This window comes from Callorhinus ursinus, unplaced genomic scaffold, assembly GCF_003265705.2.
Source record: "Callorhinus ursinus isolate GAN/ISIS: 27379988/994484 unplaced genomic scaffold, GSC_fseal_2.0 scaffold49, whole genome shotgun sequence".
In the NCBI taxonomy this organism is placed as follows: domain Eukaryota; kingdom Metazoa; phylum Chordata; class Mammalia; order Carnivora; family Otariidae; genus Callorhinus; species Callorhinus ursinus.
The window spans coordinates 8,413,038-8,432,328 of record NW_027397111.1 but is presented as its reverse complement, the minus strand read 5'-3'; the positions used below and the strand labels follow the sequence as shown (position 1 = coordinate 8,432,328).

Sequence of the window (19,291 nt, the reverse complement as noted above, 5' to 3'; positions counted from 1 at the left end):
CCGCCCCAGAGATGTGCCGGGCAGACAGAAGGTGCTAGAGGATGGGGTGGGATGGGGGAGAGATGGCCTCACCTTGGGAAACTGGTAGGAGACTTCAGGGAGGTAGGTGTTTCGAGATGGCTTCTTCTTGAGGGACACCACCACAAAGTACTCAAAAAGCTCCCGCTCCTGCCACTCGAGCAGTTCCAGCTCCAGGGTCCGATAGCTGGGTGCACGCTTCAGCATGGACTGGATGTGGACCAGGCGCTGCGTGTGGGCTGGGGGCAGGGTGCATGTCAGGGCACGGACTGGACCGTCAGAGACCCCACATCAGCCCCCTTCCACCCCAGTCTCAGGCTCTGCCTCTGTGGACCACCTCGAAGCGCAGAAGCCTGGCCTGACACCCTCTCGCAGCTAGGTCTGGGGCTGAAGTGGCAGGAGCAAAGCGTCTACGCCTGTGCAAAGGCTCTGCCCTGCCACAGGGAGCTGCTGCGCTGGGCCTTCCAGAGCTTCTGGAGGCCGGGTGGGGACTGACAGGAGTGCCTAAGCCAGGCAAAACCCAGGCACCCACCTACCCCTGCCTGGTACCAACACGCACCTCCACAAAGGCTCTGTCCTGGGTCCCTCTCAGAGTCCTTGGACTTGGACCCTTTGTCCCTGTCCCCAGCCCAAAGTCCATTTGCCCACTTGCCTGGGGGACCAGTGGAGGAGGGAAGGAGGGAGCTAGCTCTCACATACTTTAACCATCCAGGAAAGTCTAGGCAGGTTTCCCAGTAGAGAAAGAACAGAGATTTATCCAAGGCTGCTGGAACGGGAAGTTCCCAAAAACCTTTTCAGGGAGGTGTCAGTCCTCCTCTCTACGGATATGGGGCCTAAGTGGCCTCAGGGCCTCCAGAGGACCAGTTTCTTCAGACTGGCACAATTGTTACAGCCAGAAGAGGTACTTGTAATCTTCTAAACCCACCTCTGACCCTCCAGATTTGCAGCATTTACCAAGCAAATCTAGCACCCAGTTCCTGTGGACAAGGCCACGGGGAAGTCCAGGTGAAGGGGGACGTCTGAGTTCAACCCTCCCAGGGCTGCCTTGCACGCAGTAGGAGGGGACTCCCCTACAGCTCTTTGCTCTGTTGGCTGCTATCCTGCCTGCCTCTTGCCTCTCCAAAGCAGGCCAACTGGGGACGTTGGAACTCTATGTGCAGAGGAAGGGGGTGACTCTACAGCCAGGGCTGGGAAGGGATTCCGTGCTCTCGCGGAGCCACGCCTCACCTTTGAACCTGTCGTCAGAGTCGCTCTCGCTCTCACTATTCTCATCTGGAAAAGTAACAGTAGGAGTGCACGCTTGCTGAGCCGCTGCCCCACAGCCAGCGCTTCCTGTGCCCCCCTCCCAGCTCTTCTCACAAGGGATGGATCATACCTCTCCTGGGCGCCCCTGGGCCCAGGGACCCTCTGAGCTCAAACCGCAGGTGCTAATCGCTATACAAACCCCTATCCATCCAGTCCTGCCCTGGGGGAAGCTGCCGAAGGCCTGAGCTGGAGGCCGAGCCAGCAGAGAGGCCTACAGGCCTGGATCACAGGGCCTGCCTCCAGGACGCCAAGATTTGAAATGGGAAACAGACCACAGTTCTCAGTAAGTCTGGCCTTTCCTTTTGCCAGAAGCAGATTCCCACACCCACCTCCCTCATCAGGGCCTCACAGCCCAAAGCCTGAACTAACCCATCCCATGGTTTCCTTCCCTCTTTGGCCCTCCCCTTCTATGTGCCACTTCTGGGTAGGACTCTACCCTCCTAGAAGGCAGGAGGATCCTGGGATTGGCCCACAGGAGGGTAAACTAAAGCTAGATCATGCCTCTCCCTGTTCCTATTGCCCAAGGGCCCCAGACACCTGAACCAGCTCAGACATCAAGGCCTACCTCTCAGTGATGCTGTCTCAATGCTGGACATTGACAGCTTTTTTAATCTCTTCTTTCCCCTCTTGGCATTATAGATGGAGTTAATTCTTTGGACAAGCTGGGTGAGAAAAGCATGGAAGGTGAGATAACCTTAACATCAGCTGCCCCTATCTCCAAGAAGGCTGATTAGTAGCCCTTTCGTTCCCTCAAGGTGCAAGCTTTCTGCCCTCCCCATACTGGACCCAGTACTGGTCTCCCTGCTGCACTGACCCCAAGTGCAGACGGGCCAGTAGCTCTCATCTCCCTCGTACCCTAAGTGGTCTCCTGCCCCTACACAAGGATGTTAAACTTAGCTCCCCAGAGGAAGGAACTGTGAAACTGTCAAACTACACAGGATGGGAGCTTCTGCGTCCCCAGAGTCACTGAACCAACGGAGACAAAGAGCTCCTCAGACGTAATAACAGGAACAAGGACTGGAGCCTTTCCCTCTAGGCTATAACCTGGGGCCACGACAGGAAGGAGCTAAATTCCCAATATACCCAAGCATTGTTTGCAGGCTAAAAATACCATTTGGCTAAATCCTGCCGCTTTGGGCTGGGGATTTGGGTCTGACTGCCTGTGTGTGCAAATCATTGCTGAAAACTCTCAATTCTGAGAGTCAGAGAAAGGAAGACTCAGGTTTGAGTCCTAGGTCCTTCAAAGCCTGGAAGTGTTTATGTGTGCACAGAGCTCTCCAAGTGCACACCCCACACTCACTAATGGGGAGTCTCCTAAAGGACCGGTTTCCGGTCACTCGAAGGCATGGAGTGCTCCTTGGGAGAGAGGCCTGCCTGACCCTCCCCTAACGTCTGTGCACCCATGAATCACTTAATGCATCTTTGGTAATATGACAGGGAACTAACCAGATGAAAAAGAAAGACCAGTGCAAGGGCCCAGAATTTATTCAAGGAGAACTGAGGAAGCAGCCCCAGATTAGGGAAGGAAGGGAGGGAGAGAGCTGCCCACCTGCCCGCCCACCTGCCCAGCCAGCCCCAGGCGGCTCCTCTGGGGAGGCTACCTTAGGAATGCGGCGGGCCCTGCGGCTGGACAGCAGCTCGCTGGTGGTGCTGAGGCTGTCCTCGTTGAGGCTGGAGGGTGAAGACGGCAGGCTCAGCTGAGCCAGCAGCAGCATGTCGTCATGGCTGTGCCTCTTGGGTAATCGCGGCAGCCGGTGGCTCTTCCTCTCTGACCAGTGCCCACTGCGCAGGGACTGGCTGCTGGGTTTCAAGGAGAGCTGGCATGGGAGAGAAGGTGTGGGAGAGGGGTTCGGCACAGATGCCTTGGCTGGCATCCCTGGCTCCCCCGAATCCCACCCTGGAATTTCCCTCTGCCTGGGTTTCCTCTGGTAAGACCTCAGCTGCTAATCAGCAGGTCAGGGCTAGATGAGATATGGGCTTCCACAAAGGAAGCTGAACCACCTCTGCCAGAAAAAAGAAAACAGAGGCTAAGAAAACTGGGCTCTCAACTGAGTGGAAAGAGAAGGACAAGCGGGAATCCTGGGGGCTCCTCCTGAGCTTTGGGACAAGGCTTCTTAGCCTTTGCTCATTATTCAGCCTGGCTGATGGAGCTCGTCTCCCACCCACAGCCCCCGATCCAGTCCTAAAAGGCTTCCTTAGCAGGGGTCATAATCCACATGGCAGCCTGGCCCCGCTCACCTCTTCCAGGCAGAACATAAGGGCTCTGGGCCCTCACTCCCAAAGCCCGGCAATGCGGGCCTCACAGCCAGGTAGCTCCTTCACCGCAGCTGCCCCTCCCCAGTCCCGATCTACTCCCTCGGTCGAAACCAGCACCCTTCTGCACAGGCACCTTACTCTCCGCAGATCCTGCTCCCTGATAGAAAGGCAGCACCCCTACCAACTCAACCCGCCTCCCACCCGCTGTCTGCATCCGGCATCGTCTCTCATCCCTCTTCAGCCAGTCCTCCTTCCTCCCGCCCCCCAGCACCCTCTTCCCACCCAGTCAGGCTGGCCGCACAAATTCAGTGGAAGCCTGTCTGAATACAGCACATGAGAAAGGTGAATCTTTTATAAAAATGATTACATCATTCCAAAGCCAAAAGAAATCATTTCTATATTCTCCAGCCAATGCTATAAAATGTCTAGGTCCCTCCATTTGCAAAGAGAATTAGAGTTGCCTGGGTAGCTCCGAGAAAGCACCTCCCTTCTCTTGCCTCCTGTCCACCCTGGACAAGGCCAGAATGGGCTCAAGTCTAACGGTCTCCTTTGACTCTCCATCTTTTTTCTCATTCTGCCTTCTATCAGTCCATTCCTTGAAGATTCAGTCTTACTCCCTCCAATACGAGTAGCTCCAGTCTGGTAGACACCTGTCTAGCTCTCCAAATCTGGTTCTTGGGCCTATGCCTGGCCCCCAAATGCCAGTACTGAGATTGTTTCTGCCAGAGCTGCCGAGTACCAAGACTCCAACCAGGGCCCCGTCTTCCTGTTACCCACAGAAGGGGAGCAGGAACAATGATAGGACAGGAGGCAGCCGGGGCTCATGCCTCCGTGTTGCAGCACAGAGCTCGAGGAGTGAAGGGAAGAACGGAGGGCAGGGTGCCCAGGGAGCACGTCGCGCTTGCCCACAAGGATTTCGACATGGCAGAAGTCCCTGTGTGCAGAGCTCTTTCCTGAGGTCACCTCCTTTGCCAAGCACTAGTGAGGGAAAGAGTGTGAGTGGAAGTGGGCCCACACCCTGGTAGGACAGGCCTCCACTGTGGCCCTTATGCTGGCCCAAGTCGGGGCTGCCATTACCTGAGTGGGTGGGTTGTTGTACTTCCTGTCCTGAGGACCCCACATCCTGTGCAAAGAGTCCAAGGAGTTTTCAGACAGTTGCTGAGATTTTCGCCCTGCTCTTCGGCTCTTTAAGTCCACATCCTCATATGGATTCTCCTTGGGCAGATCTCCTGCAGAGGGAGAGAAATCAGAGACTGGGAGAAGGGAAGGAGGAAACACACTCACAAATAAACAAGCAGAATTCCTGTGAACCAAAGAGAATGGCTTCTGCCTGGCCCTTCAGCCCATGAGTCATACAGCTGCCCGTCTGCAGTGGGGAGGCTACAAACAGATCCCGGCTCCAAGTCCAGAAGCAAACCCCCCACCCCCAGTTCAGCTCAGCCTCGTCTGGCCTCTGCTTTATAAATTCAGAGATTGCACAAGACTGGTTCAGCTACCCCTGCCCGTGCCCAGCCAGACGACAAAGCCAACACCAGGCTTCATTCCTTGGCTCCAGTCCTCCTGCTGTGAAAGCCCCAGAGATGTACAGTTCAAGGTAGGAAAGGCTTTCAGAGGTCACACGGCTGTCCTGCTACCGATGCTCCCTAAGGACACACTCTGGGGGCTGGGCACGGAGGAATACTACCGAACTACAAGGAGCAGGGGGCTGCCAGGCCTCCCTCTCACTTCCTATACTGTGCACCGACTCTCTCCGGGCAGCTGTGCCATCTGGTCCACAGGTAACCCCACACCAGAACAGGGCTAAGCCAAGTAGCGACAGCTCAGTCATTATCTGCTCCGTGCACTGCTCTCCCTACAGGGCCAGTCTGTTTCTTCCACCTCTGGCCTCGCAACAAAAGATGGTCTTCACTCCCCTTTTGGGACAAGCCCTCCTGCTGTGACACAGGGGAGGTGTGAAAGGCCTGATAGCCATGTGCGCCAAAGAGGTGAGGGTGGGGAGTTTGGGCTTCTCAGGACTAATGGCTAAGAGCCCTGGAAGCAGGCACCGTACTGGCACTCCCAGCAAACCTCAGGGAGCAGAGAGCACAGTCCCTGCCCATGAAAGCATCTCCTTCCCAGAGCCCTACCTGCCTGCCCCTTTCCCCGCAACACAAACCTGGACTTCCCTACACCCCAGAACATGGTGCGCTGGGTCAGATCCGTGGGCACTGTGAGTGAGCGCGGCCCTCTGCTCCCCTTCCCCAGTCTTTCCATATCCGCCCTGCCACAGGGATGCCCCTCTCTGGGGCTGGGGACCTGGCAACCAGTCACCAACATGTATATGCTACCCTCTACTGGGGGAGGCACACACGAAGAGAACAGGGCTCACTCCTCTTCTCTCTGTTCAGCAGCAGGATGGAGCCTGGTGACTGCTGAGCCCTGCAGATGCCCGGATGTGTCTCACGCCCCAGAGGAGTTCAGATACTACTTCTCAGGGAGCAGGCAGAGGAAAGAGCTATAGGACTAGAAATAAGGCCACTGAGAGTGTAGGCTTTCCTAAGATGGGACACAGGAGAAAAACCAATCCTTAAATGCTTACAGAATTCTTGATTTCCAAAGTCAAGACTCCCCCCAAACTGGGGGTATCTACTTATTACTACCATGGAAAACTACCCTGAATTTAGGAAATGCCTTCACAGAGGTAGGGGGAGGGAGGAGGTGTGAAGGAAGGATTTCTGTCACAGCTCATCAAGCTGCCAGGGGAGCAACACAAATCCCTTGAAGGTCTTGGTCAAGAATGGCTCAGGATAGGATCTGGGACTGGATTAAGTGATTCCGAGCACCAAGCAGAGTCCAGGCCCCAGCAACTGAGCAGACATTTTCCTGTAACACAGCCATGGTACAAAGATGACTGGTCTCCATTCCAGAGTCCTGACTAAGCAGAGCTGGCCCGGCAACACTGCTCAAGAAGCCAAGCATCAAAACTGGCATCCAGCCTACCCCACTCTGGGCACTTAGAGAGGAGGCAGGAGAGACTCAGTACTTCCTGGTCCTTCTCCAATATATAACCTGTATTGATGGGGTGGGGGGGGGCTGGGTCACGGACTCAAGAATGCCAGGACACAATCTTCCTGACCCTTGGGAAACAGGACCAGAGCATCACTGTTCAGATGGAGGCAGGAAGAACATTTATTCCAAGCTCATCAAATCCAAATTGCTTTGGGCTGGGTGACCAGCCAGAGTCCTTATCAACATCCCTGAACCAACAGGATGACCTTGTCTCAACTCCTTTAGATCAGAGTTTCTCCAAAGTACTGACATTTCGGGCTGGATGATTCTCGTTGTGGTAGACTCTCCTGTGCATTGCAGGATGTTTAGCAGCAACCCTGGCCTCAATCCACTAGATGACAGTAGCATCCCCTCAGTTATAGAACAAAAAATGTCTCCAGACACTGTCAAATGTCCCCTGAGCAGATGGATGGATTGGGCGGGGGGAAAGAGGGAAGGATGGAAAGAAAGAGGGGAGGGGGGGGGGAGGGAGGATGGGTGGATGGATGAAATTATCCCCCTGCCCTGTTAGGAACCACTGCTTTAGATAGATGTTTCTAAACTTCCTAATAGATTCTGACTGCCATGACATAACTCCCCAGGCAAACTCTCTTTCCTCCACCCTTTCTTCCTTCCTTTCTTCTCCCTCCCTCCTTCCTTCTCTTCCTTCTTTCTTCCCCAGGAATCAGAGCTTTGAACACTGATACAAAATCCAAAGCTCCAAGAAACAGATGTAGGAGACTGAGGCCCAGGGAAGTAATAGATGCACAACACTGAGGCACATCAATGACAACCTGGGAGAAAACAGTTGGGAACACCGGGGTCTCAATACTAGTATTGCCTCTAGAAACAAAATTTCAGGAAAGCCTCAAAGGCCTGTTCCTCCTGCCTTCCCAGCCTTAACACTCGCCTCTTTCTTCTTCAGCAATGTTTAAAATCCTCTCTGATAGAACCAGGCCACTCATCACTGCTCCAGGAGACGACTGCTGGCCCCAGCCGAAGCCCTGCCTCCCCAGCCTTAGCTGGGACCTCAAAGCCCTCAGTCACCTGCTACTCTCCATGTCCCAGATTGGTCCTGGCCACCGTTCTGGAGCTGTCTCATGGACGTACTCCCCGTCATCCTTCCAGGGAGTAAGGATGCTCAGGGGATGGGGATAATAGGCAGAGACCAAGCAGGCCCCAAGGAGAACCACACCTGAACCTGCTGAGAGAAAATTAATCCCAAAGCAATGGCTCAGGAGAGGAGGAAGGCTGGGGAATAGGGCTCAGATCTTCCTTCGGGGGAAGAGGACTACAGCAAGGCTGGAGCAGCCACAGCTGAGTGGAGAGACACGGTGAAGAGTTAGCAGGGGCGTGGATGGGAGACAGTGGCCTGGCCGACCACCAGACTGTCACCTGCATTCCCACCCACACAGATTCCTCAAGGGCAATCCGCACTGACTGCCTGAGGAGAGGAGAGGGAGAAGAGGTAGGCCTTCTTCCCCAGAAGCCCGGCCCTGAGCAGCCCCATCTTATCAAGCCCAGCTTGGGGAAGCCAGAGGTCTCAACCCTTCCCAGCTTTGCTGATGAGATATGGAACAAGGGCATCGCCAAGAATTTCTGCTTTGCACTCTTTTAAAAGGGGCTTGTCAGAGCCCAAACTTATCACACTGATCCTCTTGAAAGAAGCAGCCAGCCCCACCCAGCCCTGCCCCCAATCCTCCCCACAGCTCCTTTGGTCATTAACCACACACACCAAACGGCACTCACTCACACACACACAACTAGAAGAACCAGTTAGGAAAGAGGTGTGTAAGTGCACAGACACTGAGAATTTCTCTCAACAGAATCCTAAGCTTCCTGACCACACCCTGGCTAGGGCCCTGGGTCTGTAGCTTCCCTGTCAAAACCTCTCCTGGTTCCAACCAGCTGTTTCTCCTGGTGCTCAGCCTCTTCCCCTCCTTCACGCAGTGGAGAAAGGGCCAGGGTAAAGGCCCAACTCCCTCCTTCCTCCGCCAACACACAGTACATCAGATGGGGAGCTCTAAAGAGCTAACTGTTACCCACCCTCCAAGCCTGGACACCTTTCTCCCACTGCCCAGGCACCGGTCCCCCTGGGCTGCACCTCTGGGCTGCATCCTCAGTGTTGTTAGGTACCCTCTGTTCATTACTACTTTCCAGCCTGGGGACAAATGAGAGAAGATGACAGAGAGAGCAGAAGCTCAAAAAGCTTTGCAATCAGGCTGACTGGCCCTGTCCCCAGCTCCCATCCTGCTCAAGTTCCTGGAAACTCTCCCTCAGCCCCAACTAGCTGATGGGAGTGGGAATCTCTGCAGGAATGCAGTCCAGGCTCCCTAGTCAGGCGCCGAGGCCACTCCACATAACTCCCTAACAAGCTGCTTCCTTGGGTGCATTTTTAAGTGTCAGGCTCAGAATGCAAACGATTATAAGGCTTTGTGGAATAGCAGCATCTTCCAGGGGCAGATGTCAAATTGGACGGGCGAGAATTAACAGCCCCAGGAAGTAACAAGGCAGTAACTTTATTTTTGAACCCCTCTATTGCAAATTAGCAGGATAAACCTCAGCCTGTCTCAGAATATCCCACCCCAGGTCCCCAGGCGTCATGCCTGATGTGGGAGGGAGGCCAGCAAATTCCCCAAGGCCCCTCGTTCAAGTCCACTGCTCATAGAAAAGACATGTTAGTTTCTGGGCCAACTGATCCTCAACCTCTAACAGACCAGAAACTCCAATCCAATCAGCTGGTCCCCATGATGGAGATTTAACATGGGTGCTCCCTGCCCCCCACAGCCCCATTATCACATACCCAAAACAAAGCTTTGTCTGTCCCTGTGCAAGCAAGGCAGCAGAAGAGTTGGTTAATCCAAACAGAACCAGAAATGACCTTAACCTCACAGAGCACAGGCTGGGCCAAGAACAGAAGAGAAGGCTCCTGGGAAGTCCGAGGCACTGGTCAATCCCAGGCAAAAGTGAAACCGACATTCAGAGTTCAGCAACAAGGGCCCCCGTGAAGCCTCTGGGGGGTCCAAATTCTTGGGCCTGTCTCCAGGGAAGGAGAAAGGGATAGATCAACCAGAATCTTAGAGAAAGAGATATTCTCTCTTATATTGCCCTCAGCCTCCCTGGTCTAGAAATTTAGCCAGTGCTATTGTGGGGGATACAAAGAAGGAAGCTGTGTCCAGGGCAGTGAACTAACTACAGATGCTAAACAGCCCCACACCCCCACCCTACAAGGCTGAAGCAAAACCCAGGTGCCTGTGTCACTCCCTGCCCTCCTTCCAACACCCTGCTGAGTACTCCACTCCTGCCTAATCTGCACAATGCTCCAAATCCACAAGCTAGGGGAGTAGCAAAGGAACACGCCCCCACTGCAGCTTCATCCCATCCTAGCCCTTACCCCTAGCTCTAGCTCATCCGTTCAGGAAGCAGCTATGCTGCTCCGGGATTTCCTTCCCTCCTCGTGCAGCATCCCAAAGTGGCAGAAAGACCCCTCTACTGAGTCTGAGTCTGAGACCCAGACACCCTTGCCTCCCTCCTCCTCTTCTCTCTAACCTGACCGAAGAAAGCCCAGAGAACAGCTCTGTTGCCCAGGACAGCGCCCCCCAAATTCTCATCTCCCTCTGCCGCACCAGACACAGTCCCCAAACAAGCCCAAACAGAGCCTAGGATCATGGAACTCTGGACAGGGAGAAATGGTTAAAGCATCTCTTTCTCTTACTTCAGTTCAGTTGATGCAAAAACATGCATCTCCTCACCTGAAATCCCTGGACAGCCCAGACGGGCTGCGAAGCCTTGTCAGAGAAGAGGGGATCACAGAGTGGGCAGAGACCACCGTGCTGGGGGAGGGGGCTAAGAATGAGAGCCTCGCCTGCCCACTGCAGCAGCTGTACTGGGTGCTCCCAAGGGCCCCGGGCAGCAAGAACACATTCCGATTTCTTCTCAACCAGAGGAAACAGGAATGTACCCTGCAACGGGAGTGGGGAGGAAGATGGGGTTGTGCCTCTGATCCCCACAGCTCTTGACCTCAACTCTGGGGACCATGTGTACAAAGCTTTTTCCCAGTGTTAAGGGAAAGGCCTTCCTCCCTAAACCCTTTTGCTATTCTAGGGATCCCACTCCTACAGTCTTCCTGTTATGACCTAATTTTGGATGGCTATATACTATGCACTCCATTCCTGGTGAACCAGTGCCTTTGTGGATCCAAGCATTACTGCTATTTCCCCAGAAGTGCCGGCCCAGCAGGTTGTAAGGAGGAAACGATGAAACTGGCGGCTCAAATCAAATGAGGGAATAGATGACCTCCTCTTCTGAAGATTCCCTAGTCTTAGGAGAATCTGGAGGATTCTCCACTAGGGCCACTTCTCTCTCTAAGGTGTTAACTAAGACTATGGTCTCCAGCCTCAAGTCCTAACACAGAGATGAGACAGAACCAGAGATGAGAGAGGGAAGGTCAAGTGCAGAAGCACACTGCTTCTCTTCTCTTGAATGATCTACACTCACACACAGCACATTACCTGAACAAAACTGAAGCACCCACTGAAGAGAATGAGGCCAGAATTAAAATGAAAGCCCAAAATAAATGAAAGCCCAAAATAAACCCACCCTACCCCATTCTGTTGGTTTTTCGTTGACCCTGGAACACAGGTTTGCCAACTCCAAGTCTTCCCAGTTGAAGGACAATTCTTCATGGTACCTTACCTTTCTGACTTTTGAGCAAGAGGAATGAACCATCCGAACCATCCAGACTACTGTTTCAAAGATGTATAGCAAACAAGCTCAGAAGACAGAAAGGAGAGTGTCTCCCTGGAGGGCAGAGGCAGATTTGTTTCCTGACCAGAATAAAGATAACATCTCTCTGTGGGGCAAAGGTTGGGCACGTTTGCTAGCCACCCCCTGAAAATATTGGGGTTCCTTAAGCTTAGAGTTTCTCAGCTGGGACACAGACCCACTGTGCGTAGTCTCTACCTGGACCTCCTCCACATTGCCTCATGGAACCTGGGAGCAAGGGGAACCCACGTTAACACGGAGCTCATGCTTCCTGCTGTGCCATGAGCAATAAAGTCCTTTGTCTTCGATCCAAGAGTCTTGTGTCTTCTGTCAGCATCTGTGAATCTGGGGAGGGCTAAACTTGTTTGCAAGCGGAGTAAAATCTCAGATGCTTTCTTTTTTTTTTTTTTTTTTAAGATTTTATTTATTAATTTGACCCAGAGAGACACAGCAAGAGAGTGAACACGAGCAGGGGGAGTGGGAGAGGGAAAAGCAGGCCTCCTGCGGAGCAGGGAGCCTGATGCTGGGCTCGATCCCAGGACCTTGGGATCATGACCTGAGCCAAAGGCAGACGCTTAATGACTGAGCCACCCAGGCACCCCTCAGATGCTTTCTTGACACCACTTACTTTAAGGGAAAGTAGGAGACAGATATTAAGGACCAGGCACTGTGCTAGGTACTTTGATAAACATTTTATCTCAGTGAATCCTAACAATAATCCCTTATTGATCATATTCTATTATCATTATCATTGTTAACATCATAACATCATCATCATCACTTTGTAAGAGAAGACAGAGGTCTGAGAAAAGTGATTGCCTAAGGACACACAGCTAAGGAAGGCTTCTGAAAATAAAAAAAAAAAAGGATGATGTGGTTTTCCCCTTTTTGTGGTCCCAGAAACCCTTTGGGTTTCAGTTCATTCAAGGTCAGGCTTTAATTTCTCAGCTGCTCAGTCTTTGCTAAGCTGCTTCCTCTGGTGCCCATTTTCTTGAGAAGTTCCAGAAGCTGGGCCAGGTCTGCCCACAGTGCATGAAGTGGAACCTGGGAGTGTCCCTCTTGTTCCTGCTCTGCAGTCCCCAGAGACAAGCCAGCCCACCACCTCTGCCACAGCTTACCCACAATATCTTCATAGGCATTCTCTTCTAAAGTGCTTTTGGATCCAAACTTGGGTTGGCTCTCAGTACCATTCTCAGTTGGAGAAGAAGGGTACAGGGACTGGAGACTGGATGCATCCTCAAACTCAAAGGATTTTCTGTGGATAACAAGAGCATGAGTCATTCCAGCAAAACTAGATTCCAACTGCCTTGTTGGGGGAATGGCCATGGGCGACAGCAAAGTCCAGAGGTCCTCCTCACCAACCAGCTACCAAGCAACGCATCAAGATGGATCAAAACTTACCACTCAAATGAGGAGAGAACGGTCTGAGAGGCCCCAGACTGGGTGCCTGCAAATAATACCTGTAACAACTCCCACAGCTAAGAAGGGTGTCATGTGTCAGATGCTCTATCAAATGCCTTGCATGTGAACCTCATTTATCTTCACAGTGCTGCTACGAGCTGTTGTGCCATTTTATGAATGAGGAGGTGGAGGCTCAGGGAGATGAAGTGACAAGAGGCAGGGCTCACCCAGGCTGTCTGGCTCCAGGGTCTAAGCTTTGACCTGGGCCTCCAAGTCCTGGAGCATGTCATCCTTGAGAAGCACCTGCCAGTACCATAAGAATAGAGTACCTGTTCTGCCTCTGGAGTCTCCATCACACCTGCACCATAGCAAGGGCTCCTGATCTGAATAGGTGGTAAGGGCTCAACAGTGGACGGGTGGTGCCCAGGGCTGTTTGGCGGTCAGGGAAGCAGTTGGTGGTAGGTGGGGTGTTGGAAGAGGAAGGGCTGAGACTTCCAAACAAACCACACTGCTTCTGAGGTGGAAGTAGGAGGGCAATTTGTAGTCAGAAGCTACTTCCAAGAACCAGCTTCCCTTCAGCTAGTCACCTGCTCCTTCCCACCCCACAAATGGCCATCCCCTCTACTGCAGAATTTTAAAACCACAGCTTGTTAGCTCCTCAGACAGCTTGAGCCCAGAGTACTCTCTCCTCCTCTCCTCCATTAGCTAAGGCGTGACACCGGCTGCATCCTCTCTCTCTCTCCAAGACAGGTCCTAGCAAACCCCTGGGGAGGGGGAGAAAGGAAAGGCACTGACTGAAGACCTCCTCCCACCCATTAACACCTCCCTCTTCTTTTGGGTACCATTAGACATCTCAGCCTTTCTCTCTTGTTTAATGAAAAACTCCTGAGAGTCTTGGGGTGCAAGTCAAGAACTGAAGGTGTCCTAAAAGACACATTCTATTCTCAGCTTGCCTGGCTACTCTGGAGCACATGACACAGCTGAACACTCTAACTAGCATTCTCCTTCCTTTGCCTTGTATGACACAGTCAACAGCCTCTTTGGCAGTTACTTTCCAGGCTCTTGTGAGGAGTTCACCTTTTCTACTTGCTTTTTAAATGCCAGGGTCTCTCAGAGTTCTGTCTTTTGGATTCTCTTTCTCACTCTACTTTCTGGGGGCCAAATACTGATGGCCATCCCTATCTACCACTCCTACCATGATGGCTCCCAAATCTGTCTCTGACCCCGACTTTTCACCCAGTTGAGTGCAGTGGTTCCTGAATGTGGGCCCACAGAAACTGGTGGTCTGAGATCAAGCTCTCATGGATCTACATACAGTGGGGTCAACATCTTTTGCAGGTAGTTCTCAAGTTAGCAAATAAGTCACAAATCATGTTCAGCCAAATTACCCTTGAAAACGGCTCAGAAACTGACTAATATTGTCAGTTTCTCCAGATTTTTTTTTAACAGATTTCTTTTTCTTTGGTTGAATACCCAAAGAAATATTTGGCTTGCATTTTTTTTAAATAAAAAGGTGTATTAAATATAAGAATCATACCTGACACAATAGAAACAAACTCACCTGCTCAAGGGAATATGCTCACTATGTGTGAACAGACAAATAAAAGAGTCTGTGCTTTTTGAATGGTCTTTTTTTCCCCAAGAGCACAGATTTTTAAATTTGCGAAGTTACTTCTTATGTGAAGTGACCCTACCATATATGGTATATGGGTGTGTGTGTGTGTGTGTGTGTGTGTGTGTGTGTGTGTGTGTGTGTATTGTGTATAAATGTAACGTGTGTGGGAGTATGTGTAAAACCTTCAGGCTGATGTACTCTCCCGCACCCCCCTTTTCCACCTTGCTAACTGCAAATTCTTTGCTCTTCTAAATTTAGTTCAGCAACTCCCTCTATAAGGAGGCTTCGCTCACTCCCCAGCCTAATTTAGCTGCCTCTTCGTTTGGGTCTCTATAGTACCCTACATGGACAGGGATCACGTCACAAAAAAAGAGCATCTAGGATTTATTTGTGCATCTATCTCCTATACCACACCAAGAATGGAAGAACCACATCTTATTTGACCCTGTGTCCCCTTAACCAGTACAAGGTTTGGTGCACGGCAGGCTCTAGATGGGTGTTTAAAGAAATGGATAAAGAACAAAGCAAACACTCTTGGTAGGCTGTTAAAGACTTAAGAGCCAGTGAGCATGCTGGGGTGAGCCAAAACATAGGATTTCCCTTAGCCAAGGGCTCTTCTGGCCCATGGATCTGAAACTTTCTGATATCTTCCTCTCATGGCTGAAGAGTTATCTACATGAGATGGGATATGCTGGATGCAGCCTGAAGTTTGGGGTCCAACGGAAGAATCCTGAGAAGTGAAATAAACCTGAATGCCATCTGACTTTGGTTTAGAAGAGAAAGGCAGTGAGGGAGAGGGGGATAGGCCTTCCCAAGGAGGCAGGCTCCCAGCCTACCCCAATTCAGAGAATAAGACGCCTATCAACTTTCCCGAAGCCCAGCAGCCCCAGCTCCCGGTCACTATAGGACAGCCCAGACAGCCCAGGGTCAGGAGTACGGAGACTGACCAGGAAGCCAATGAGAGTGTCAGGACAGGTCCTTCTCGGAAATGGCGAAGAAGCAGTAAAATGTTCTTCGACTTGTTTTTCCATCAGTCTCCCCTTTCAGGATCCAAGGATCCCTTCTCCCTATAGACCCAGGGTCCCTAAATGGCCAGGAAGCCCTCAGGAAAGAGAAAATCACCTTCAATGTCTCAATACTACCGTGTTAAGGACAACATGCAGTATTCAGATGATGCTTCCCTCAAAGAAATAAGTTTCTAGTGCTGGCATTTCAGGTGGTCATGAGGCTAAGATCCTACTACTAGTCCTCAAGGGACTGCCCATTTTATCTAAAAGGAAGGTGGCCCTCCCCCTCCCTCCCCCAGGGACCAAGGAAGTTCCAACAGGGCTCAAAACACAGCCCAACTTTCCCCCAAAGGCCAAATCTAGCCCCCACCTTCAGTAGACAGCATTTGGAAGAGCCATTTTCACCCTCCCACTCACATTCACGTATCCTTCTCCCGGCAAGAGCAGAACAATTTCTTTTTCACCTAACTCAGGTTACCACCTAACAAGGATTCACTGCTTCGGGACCTAGGAAGCACTGCTGACTGCGACCCACAATTACAATCTGCTTTTGCATCTTCCATCGAGGAGAAAGCCACTGTGCCCGGCTGTTAAGACACTGGAGGAGCATTCGTTACCTGCTCTGGGACTTGCGGTGACCACGCATGTCCTTCTTGGGTCTCCGGGTGACTGGTGGGGCTGGGGTGGAGGGCAGGGGGGGTGGAGCAGCAGGTGTGGGCGAAGGAGGTAGACCATTGCTTGGCTTATTCTTGGGGTTCTTGTCAGCCTCATATTCAAAGGTGCGCTTGGGTTTGGGGACAGGGTTCACAGCGGGGTCAGGGGAGCTCTTTGATGGCAGCAGCTGGGAGCTCGGGCTATTTCCAGGGGTCCCTTGCTTAGTGGAGCCACTGCCTTCCCTCTCCAGGGGTGGGCCTGCCTCCCCCCCAACTCCAGCCACTCCTCCTGCCCGGCTGCCAGTGCTCACACTCGTGCTCCCTGTTGGTTCCTCCAAGGTGCCCAAGGTCCCAGTCTTCCTTCTCCCTCGGTCTACACTGTAGCAGCTGCTGGGGAGCTGGGGGAGTCCCCGGCCTGGCTGCTCCTTCAGGGCCTGTTCAATTTTCTGGATCCGACTCAGCACTGCTGAGCTCTCTCTCCTGCTGCCATGCCCCCTGAGGAAGGCGCTGGGCTCACTCCGGCCCGCCCGTCTCTCCGGCCGATAGAAAGAGTCCCGGACAGGGAGCGCCTCTCCCTCCTCCTCGGTCTCAGGGTAGGAGCACTCTGAGAAGGTCCTGCTCATCCTCCGGAGGCCCTTGAAATCGAAGGCTTTTTCTGAGCTGCAGGGGGATGGTGCCACGCTGGGACAGCCCTCACTGAGCGCCCACTCGCCCCCAGAGCCCTCCCGCTTCTCCCCGCACACGCTCATTCTGGGCGAAGCCTCTCGGCGCCCCTCCCATGCTGAAATCTTCTCCCGGATGCCCAGGCTGTGGGCACGGGTGCCAGTGCGGTTCAGAAAGAAGCTCCGTGGGCCAGCTGTTGGCCCTAGGGATGGGGTGCTCTGGGCAAGGGGGAGGCAAGCAGCTACTCCCTCTACATCCTGGGCTGCCCCTTGGACGGTCTCCTTCTGGTCCTCTCTCTTGCACACTGAAGGGCTTCTGTCCAAATAACTGAAGTTGGTGGCCTTGAGGGGACAGATGGGTGGTGAAGTGTCTGGGGAGGGAGCTTGAGGATTTGGGGGTGAAAGATCACGGGGGTGCCAGTCCTTGAGGAGCAAGCGGGAGCTGGAGCGGCTTGGGTACCTGCAGGCTGACGTTTCACTATCACTGAGCGGGTAGATGGGACTCCTCGGTGGGGAGAGAACTGGAGGTGGAGAGACTGACTGAGACCTAAAAGCAACAAAAACAAAAACAAAAACAAAAAAAAAAAGGAAAAGAAGAGAAAATGGCAGTGAGTGGCCTGACAACCAGAGGCATGGTGTTTTGTTTTTGGACCGCTCAGTATCTCTTTCCTGCAGGGCACCCAAGCTCGAAGTACTCTATTCAAGTAATACACCTTTCAAAGCCATCCTCAAGGAAAGGAACACTGCCTATCCACAGCTAGCCAAACTCAATGGGTCTCTCTGCCCAATTCGATCCCAGAGGCCCTGAGTGCTGTCTGGAACAGAGGCCAGCTCTGTGTCAGGTCAGAGGATCCCAAGAAGTTACATCGGCAGAGAACAGTAAGGCCAGGGGTGTGCTGCGAAATGTTTAGCAGTCGGCCCTCTGAAAGAGAAAGCACAGTTCTGTAACATCGGCCAATCTCCACAGTATAAATACTCCCACTGCAGCTGATTTCAAGCTGCCAACATGGCCCCATGGAATGTGGCACTGGGAAGAAATGCTGGTGATCGGTTCCCAGGAGCTGCTAGAAAGCATCTCAAGCATGCTACTTCCTGAAGTACCCCAAATATACACCCAAGCCCTTTGCTCTGTCTCTTTAACAAACCTCTGTCTCCTGAGACTTCTGTTACCGGCACAGCATACTGCACCTCAGCTCGGGTCTTGACCAGGATTCAGGTCCCTGAGAGTCTCAAAGCGTCAGGGTTCCTCAAGAAAGAGTCCTCTCGGCCCCCTCAGTGAGGATGCCCACGGGGAGGAGAGGCCAGCTCCTCAGGAGGCTCTACCCTCCAGCGGTGGCCACTTCTCAGCACTAAATCCACTTGCAGGTCTTAGCCAATAGGGGGAAGAGTTCTAAATAACTGCTTTGACACATATTATTAACTCATTTAGTCTTCACGAAAACTCTACACAATTATTATTGTTTATTATTATCTCCAGTTTACAAATGAAAACCACGGAGGCACAGAGAGGCTAAATATCTCATCCAAGGTCCCTCAGCCGGTGAGGGGAACTTATAAAATACTATGCTGCCCCTCTCAAGAGGAAGCAGTGGCCTCTGCCATCTTTGTGAACTGCCTAGGCTCTCGGACATAACCCGGCAGAAACCCTCAGAGCCCCGTGCACAGCCTTGTCTCAAACGTAGCATTTATAAGTAGCAGGGACCTCTTCCCCTTCAAGACCTCTAGACCTCTTCCCTACCAGTCCACGATTTCTTCCAAGTGGAAGGACACGTCCTCAGTATCTGGAAGGTGCTCAGTGAATGGAGGACAAATAAAGGAAAAGGTAAAGGTGAGCTTATTGACAAGAACCCATGAGCGGACTTCCCTTTCAGTACACTTTTCTAGTTGTCTGCTAGGGTCATCACACTTAACTCTTGGAGCTCTCTGCAAACAGTTTTAGTTCAAATACAGCAGGGTCTTGCCAACGCCGCACGCTATGAAGGCCTACCTGACCCTCATGCCATGGCCCTTAAAGCTGGGCGGGAGCCTCACAGGTTCCAGAGGGCCATGCCATCCACAGGAAGGCAGCCAGATGCCCTCGAGCCAGCCTGCTGTCACTGCTCACTCATACACAGAAAACTGGAACTTGGGTGAGTCAGGGATTGGCCGACAATTCCCTGTTGGGTCATAGCCTCTGGCTGCCCCCGATCAACAGGAAACCTCAACATGCTTAAGTTGTTTTTAAAAGGGCAAGTCGAACAAGAGCCATCCCACGTGTACATGGGCACAGATGGGAGAAATGCAGTGCCCAGCCAAGCCAATGACCAAAGAGACTCTGCACAGCAAGGACGTATGAAAGGAATAAGCCTCAGCACTCCCTAGGGTAGGCAGCAGCAGGGCAATGTGCCAAGCTCGAGCCTGGGGAGATCTCAACCTACTCAGAACGAGGGAGGCCTTAAGTCCCTCATTTATTTCATAGAACCATGGATGCCAAAGGTCATCATCAGTCCAGCCCTGTAAGCCAGCAGTGTCTGGACTCCACAAAGGACTCTGTTTCCGTTATTCTCCTTTGGCGGTGGGAGAAGGTGCCGTTAACAGAAAACA

The 19,291-nt window shown here is 52.5% G+C and overlaps 2 protein-coding genes across 15 annotated transcripts in view; one reads left to right on the top strand and one right to left on the bottom strand.

Moving 5' to 3' along the window:
• RPL27A (ribosomal protein L27a) overlaps positions 1-11,344 on the top strand; it is a 39,333-nt gene extending 27,989 nt beyond the window's left edge. Inside the window, exons 5-6 of one of the 6 annotated variants that reach the window (XM_073882951.1) lie at positions 1,963-2,007; positions 7,532-7,756. In XM_073882951.1, the coding sequence (XP_073739052.1) occupies positions 1,963-2,007; positions 7,532-7,741 (255 nt within the window). In that variant the 3' untranslated portion in view covers positions 7,742-7,756. Of the gene's footprint in view, positions 1-957; positions 1,057-1,962; positions 2,008-7,531; positions 7,757-11,247 lie in introns of those variants that run through there. The other 5 variants (XM_073882953.1, XM_073882957.1, XM_073882956.1 and 2 more) reach the window with 5 other exon arrangements.
• The window catches only part of DENND2B (DENN domain containing 2B), a 173,796-nt gene that overhangs the window by 18,036 nt on the left and 136,469 nt on the right, over positions 1-19,291 (bottom strand). For 5 of the 9 annotated variants that reach the window (XM_073882942.1, XM_073882943.1, XM_073882940.1 and 2 more), the window contains 7 exons: positions 16,011-17,255; positions 12,489-12,625; positions 4,657-4,808; positions 2,925-3,140; positions 1,889-1,985; positions 1,246-1,290; positions 73-257 (listed from right to left, as the gene is read on the bottom strand). In XM_073882942.1, coding sequence (XP_073739043.1) covers positions 73-257; positions 1,246-1,290; positions 1,889-1,985; positions 2,925-3,140; positions 4,657-4,808; positions 12,489-12,625; positions 16,011-17,255 — 2,077 coding nt within the window. Of the gene's footprint in view, positions 1-72; positions 258-1,245; positions 1,291-1,888; positions 1,986-2,924; positions 3,141-4,656; positions 4,809-12,488; positions 12,626-16,010; positions 17,256-19,291 lie in introns of those variants that run through there. The other 4 variants (XM_073882946.1, XM_073882948.1, XM_073882945.1 and 1 more) reach the window with 4 other exon arrangements.